Source organism: Cebus imitator, unplaced genomic scaffold (genome assembly GCF_001604975.1).
Source record: "Cebus imitator isolate Cc_AM_T3 unplaced genomic scaffold, Cebus_imitator-1.0 Scaffold703, whole genome shotgun sequence".
Taxonomy (NCBI): domain Eukaryota; kingdom Metazoa; phylum Chordata; class Mammalia; order Primates; family Cebidae; genus Cebus; species Cebus imitator.
Genome location: NW_016108018.1, coordinates 171,295 through 176,624, shown reverse-complemented (window position 1 = coordinate 176,624; position 5,330 = coordinate 171,295). Strand labels below are relative to the sequence as shown.

Sequence of the window (5,330 nt, the reverse complement as noted above, 5' to 3'; positions counted from 1 at the left end):
CTCCTCTCTCCTTCTCCCCCCTCGCCTCCATCTACCTCCTCTCTCCTTCTCTCCCCTCACTTCCATCTACCTCCTCTCTCCTTCTCCCCCTTCTCTCTCCCTCCTTCCCTTTCTTCCTTCTTAACCCTTCTTTCCTTCCTTCCACCCTGTGGGTCTGGTCTGGGAAGGGAAGGGCAGCGGTGAGGCTCTGGGAGAGTGACAGGTACTTGTGGCCCTGATATGGACTGAGTTGCTCAGGGGACTGAGCCTGCAGGATCCCGAGTACTGTGACTTCACCTCTGACCTCATCGCATTACATCCCTCTTGACACCATTCTAGGGATGGAACCCCATTTGCCTTCCAAATATGTTGCTTCAGGCCCATCAACCTCATGGCCAAAAGTCAGTGGGTTGAAAACATGTGAAGCATGATGCGGTTTGTTGTAATAGAAGGTGTAAACATGGCACACATAGTAGGAGGTGACAAAACATGGGAGGAAGTGCACACACATGGGAGGAGGTGGACACGTAGGAGATGCACACATGGGAGGAGGCAGATACATGTGGGAGGAGGCACACGTGGGAGGAGGTGGACACGGAGGTGTACACATGGGGGGAGGTGCACACGTAAGAGGAGGTGGACACACGGAGGTGTACACATGTGGGAGGAGGTGCACACAGGAGGCGCACACATGTGGGAGGAGGCACATTCGTGGGAGGAGGTGCACACATGGGAGGAGGTGGACACGGAGGTGTACACGTGTGCGAGGAAGTGCACGTGTGGGAGGAGGTGCACACGAGGGAGTAGGTGCACACACGGAGGAGGTACACACATGCGAGGAGGTGGACACAGGTGTACACGTGGGAGGAAGCGGATACATGTGGGAGGAGGTGCGCACACGTAGGAGGTGCACATGTGGGCGGAGGCATACACACAGAGGCAGACATGTGGGAGGTGCACACGTGAGGGACACATGGTAGGTACACGTGGGAGGAGGTGCACACACATGGGAGATGTACACATGGGAGGTGCGGACACATGGAGGAGGTACACACGTGGTAGGTGCACACACGAGAGGAGGTGCACACAGGAGGAGGCAGACACATGGTAGTACACACACATGGGAGGAGGCGGACACATGGCAGGTGCACACACGGCAGACATGTGGTTAGGAGGTGCACACACGTGGTCCAAGGGAGGTGTGCATGTGGGGAGGAGGTGCCCATGCCTGCTGAGTGTCCCAGCACACAGATGGACAGAGTTTATGCTCCCCACATTTGAGGACCCCCTCTTTGCAGTGCATGTTCTGCACACCTGAGCATACCGTCTCCATGTTCCAAGTGTGTATGTGTACCTCACACATGCTGCAGGGAGCGCACACGTGCACGTACTGGCACGTGTCACCTGCCTGTGCACACAGACCAGATTCACCATGAGTGCTTCCAGGGGCACTGTACTTCCTTTGGCTCCTCTGTATTTTTTGTGTGGATTCCAGTGTAAGTGTGTCACATTTAGGAATGGGAAAAGATCCCGCAGTGCACGGGTGAGCGCCAGGCAGTGGAGGCTGTGCCTCATTCCCTCCGCTATTCCCCTTTTCAGGGAGCATCCCATCGGAGACAAGAGCTTCCAGAACTACATCCGGCAGCAGTCCGAGACCTCCACTCATTCCATTTAAAGTGCAGGACACGCCCAGTGGTGCCTGTGAGCTACCCATGCAAAGCTGCAGCCTTTGGGAGGGAGAAGAGAAGGAAGAGTGCAGAGTCACCAGAGCGATCCGTGCCACCCCAGCCACGGACAAGTGGCCAAGGTTTCCCTCTCCCGGAAATGCTCCTGCTGCCGCACCCTCTGCAGAAAGCCCACCCAGCCTTGTGGACCATGTGGTCGTTTGGTTTTGTGCTCTTTGCTCCTTGTTTGTGGGGATCCAGGGATCAGCTGAAGGATCAGGAAGCGTGGGCTGTGCCCTGGCCACACCACAGCCGGCCTCAGGGAGCCACGGCTTGTCTAGTCAGCTGCAATATGCACCTTAGGCCGTGTGCACATCTGTCCCGTGTGCACGGTGTGTGTGGCGCTGGGCTCTGCGGCTCTGCGCCCTTGTGGCCTCCTGGCCGCACCTTGGTTTTTGGCTTCATCACGTTGGGACGTTCAGAGCATCACTCTCCCGCTGTGCCTACCATCCAGGTGGCCGTGGGAGGTGGCCTCCCTGTTCCACTTTTGAGGTTGATTTTATTCCTGGCTGAAGGGTGAGTTTTGTGGCTGGGATGTGCAGAACTACACAGAAATCCCAATCTGAGGATGCCCTTGGTGCTTGGAGGATCCAGGTTCTGTCCACAGAGACCCTTGGAGGGAACAGTGTGGGCTCCAGCGTCTCCGGTGTCTGCTGAGCCCATGTGGAAGCACAAGTTATTTTGCTGTTGAATGGGGTTTAAAGTTAGACTTAACATTTGCCACCCCCTGTGGAAGTTCGGGGAAGATTTTTAAACTAGAAGTGTGCATTTTTCGAGCTGTTTTTCTTAATGTTTTTAAAGGACCATTTTTAATTAGCTCTTTGATACAAAGTAACTCAGAACGTCAAAACCTATCCCCACTAAAGAGAAGGCTGCTAGAGCCCAAGGGCAAGGGAATGGAGCCTGCCTCAGGAAGGGCAGCTGCAGGTTCTCCAGAAAATCAGAGAAGGGAAGAAATTCAGTTTCAGGTACAGGGGCCTCGGGGTGCAGATGTCCCTCCAGGGCCCATGGCCAGTATTGCACCTGTGTTATGAACCCCCAGACGCTGTGCAGGGCAGGTACTGGGGCTGCTTTTTTGTTGGGAGGGGAGCCTCCTAAAAACGGGGCCCAGGCAGACCCCTCCAGACCTCACACTGCCGAGGAGGCCTTTCCCGAAGGGCGTCCTCCCAGAATGCGGATGGCAGGTGTGTGGGAGGCACGTTTACATGCACATCACCGTGTATCCTTGTACCTTCTCCCTGTTCTTTGAAAATACTGTAGTTCAGACTCTTAATCTAGATGGCAGATGGAGACTTTATTTGTTGTCACAAAAATAGTGGAGGAAAATGTTATAAAAATAGACTTGGACACACAGCTATTGGGGCTGCACTGAGCTGCAATTTTTAACATGGATTTATAACTTAATGTTTCTGCTTATAAAATACTAATGATTTGAAATGTATTTTACTGGACGATTAAAACAGATGTTTTATTCTTTCTGAGGACTGGCCTGGTTTTCCAGTAGTGCCTACTGGGAATTGCACATGTGGGTATTGGGAGTACTGGGGGGATGCAGGGAGGAGGTGGTGTCTGGGGAGCAGAATGACATTGCTGAGGCCAAGTGACATCGCTGCTGACAGATGACATCTCGTGACAGCACTGCTCTGGCAGGTGGCACCGCCCTGATGACAGGTGACATCGCTGGTGGCAGGTGACATCACTGGTGACAGGCGACATCTCATGACAGGTGATGCCTCTGGTGATGGGTGGCGCTGCTCTGACAGGTGGTACTGCCCTGATGATAGGTGACATGGCTGGTGACAGGTGACATCACTGGTGACAGGTGACATCTGGTGACGGGTGCACTGCTCTGACAGGTGGCACTGCCCTGGTGACAGGTGATGCCTCTGGTGACAAGTGACATCTCTGGTGACTGGTGCACTGCTCTGACAGGTGGCACTGCCCTGGTGACAGGTGACACCTCTGGTGACAGGTGATGTCTCTGGTGACGGGCGGCACTGCTCTGACAGTGCTACTCAACTGTGGTGCCTTAGGTGACAGTCTGGCCCCATGATCCCTCAGGAAACGTGTGGGTCCCACACTGCCTGACAGTGCTACTCAACTGTGGTGCCTCAGGTGACGGTCTGGCCCCATGATCCCTCAGGAAACATGTGGGTCCCACACTGCCAAGGGCCGGGGGAGTGCGGTTGGAGATGGCATCCACTCAGGCAGTGTTGGGAAGACAGACTCCACCTGCTGCCTTCTCCAGGAACACGGAGGGCGGGTGAGGCAACTTGGAGTCCCTGGGAGTAGAGAACTGACTGCCCCTCCAGGCAGATGGCCACTGTCCCTCCTGGGGCAGGAGAAGGTTAAGGGGGACTCTGGGTAAAGACCCCATGGCTGGGGATGCATTTTCTCATTTCTTTATTCCTTTTCCTTCTCCATTGGAGGTTCTCTTTTTTGGTAATTCTATTGCGAGTCACAAGCTCTGGTATGAGAAAAATTCAGATGTGTGGCTTTGGGGACACAGAGGTGTGGCTTTGGCACACAGAGCCAGGCCCTTCTCCCAGGGAAGGGGAAGGGTTGGTGCTGCCTGGCCAGCCCCCTCTGTCTGTGGAGGAGAGGGTCAGGCAGGGACAGCACTGCCCTGTCTGCCAGTCCAGGCATGGCTGAGTGGTGGATGGACCCCTGCAGGTGGGGGCACCCTGCCTGGGAGGCCGGCCAGTCTTCCTGGATGTGCGCTTCCCCGGCAGGGCTTCATGCAGTGCCAGGAGCTGGGGGCTCAGTTCACACTCTGGGCACACTGTGCTGGGGTTGGCCCTGGAGGGCCAAGGTCAGCCCCTCCAAGAGGAAGTCAAAGGGCTAGGAGGATGAGGCCCCAGGGAATGTGGAGAGCTGAAGCCCCTCTCAGAGCAACCAGGAGGGTACTGCAGGGCTGTGGGAGGTGGGGGTCTAGGGGGGCCGGAAGCCCCTCTAAATCTCCCACTGATATAGTCTGGCTGTGTCCCCACCCAAATCTCATCTTGAATGGCAGCTCCCATAATTGTGTGTGGGTGAGAGGGACCCGCTGGGAGGTAACTGAATCACCGGGGCAGTTTCTTCATACTGTTCTGGCAGCAAGTCAGTCTCACGAGATGTGATGGTTTTAGAAGGGGAAGCCCCTCTCACTTGATTCCCTTTCACCTTGCCCCAGGACTGTGAGGCCTCCCCAGCCATGTGGAGCTGTGAGTCCATTAAATGTCTTTTTCTTTATAAATTACCCAGTCTTGGGTGTGTCTTTATCAGCAGCGTGAAACAGACTAACACACCCACCAAGGGACAACAGGTGGCTTTGTGGAGACCCCAGTGATGTCCACCTACTCTTCTTGCTCCAGACGACCCAGCACTTGAAGAGAGACAGCAGCTTCTGCTTCCCTCCTGGCACCATCTGGGGGGCTCCCGACCAGAGCATCTGGAGCAGGCGCCTGTGAGGAGCTGTTCCAGGAGGCCAGGGGGTGCCAGGGCAGGTGAGAGACCAGGGCTCCCACCCTGCGCCGGCCACTTGCCCAAAGAGCTGAGGCCTCCTGGGCGCTGAGAGGCTGTGGGCTCCTTCAAAGGAGGGACTGGAAGGAGGGGAGCCTTCGGCCTGGGGGGTCGTACCTGCCTCCC

At 55.8% G+C, this 5,330-nt stretch overlaps 1 protein-coding gene across 3 annotated transcripts in view; it reads left to right on the top strand.

The window, feature by feature from the left end:
* RASA3 (RAS p21 protein activator 3) overlaps positions 1-3,184 on the top strand; it is a 133,413-nt gene extending 130,229 nt beyond the window's left edge. For all 3 annotated transcript variants that reach the window (XM_017518757.2, XM_037735004.1, XM_017518756.2), the window contains one exon: positions 1,579-3,184. In XM_017518757.2, coding sequence (XP_017374246.1) covers positions 1,579-1,654 — 76 coding nt within the window. In that variant the 3' untranslated portion in view covers positions 1,655-3,184. The remainder of the gene's footprint in view (positions 1-1,578) is intronic.
* Positions 3,185-5,330: the final 2,146 nt, after the last annotated feature.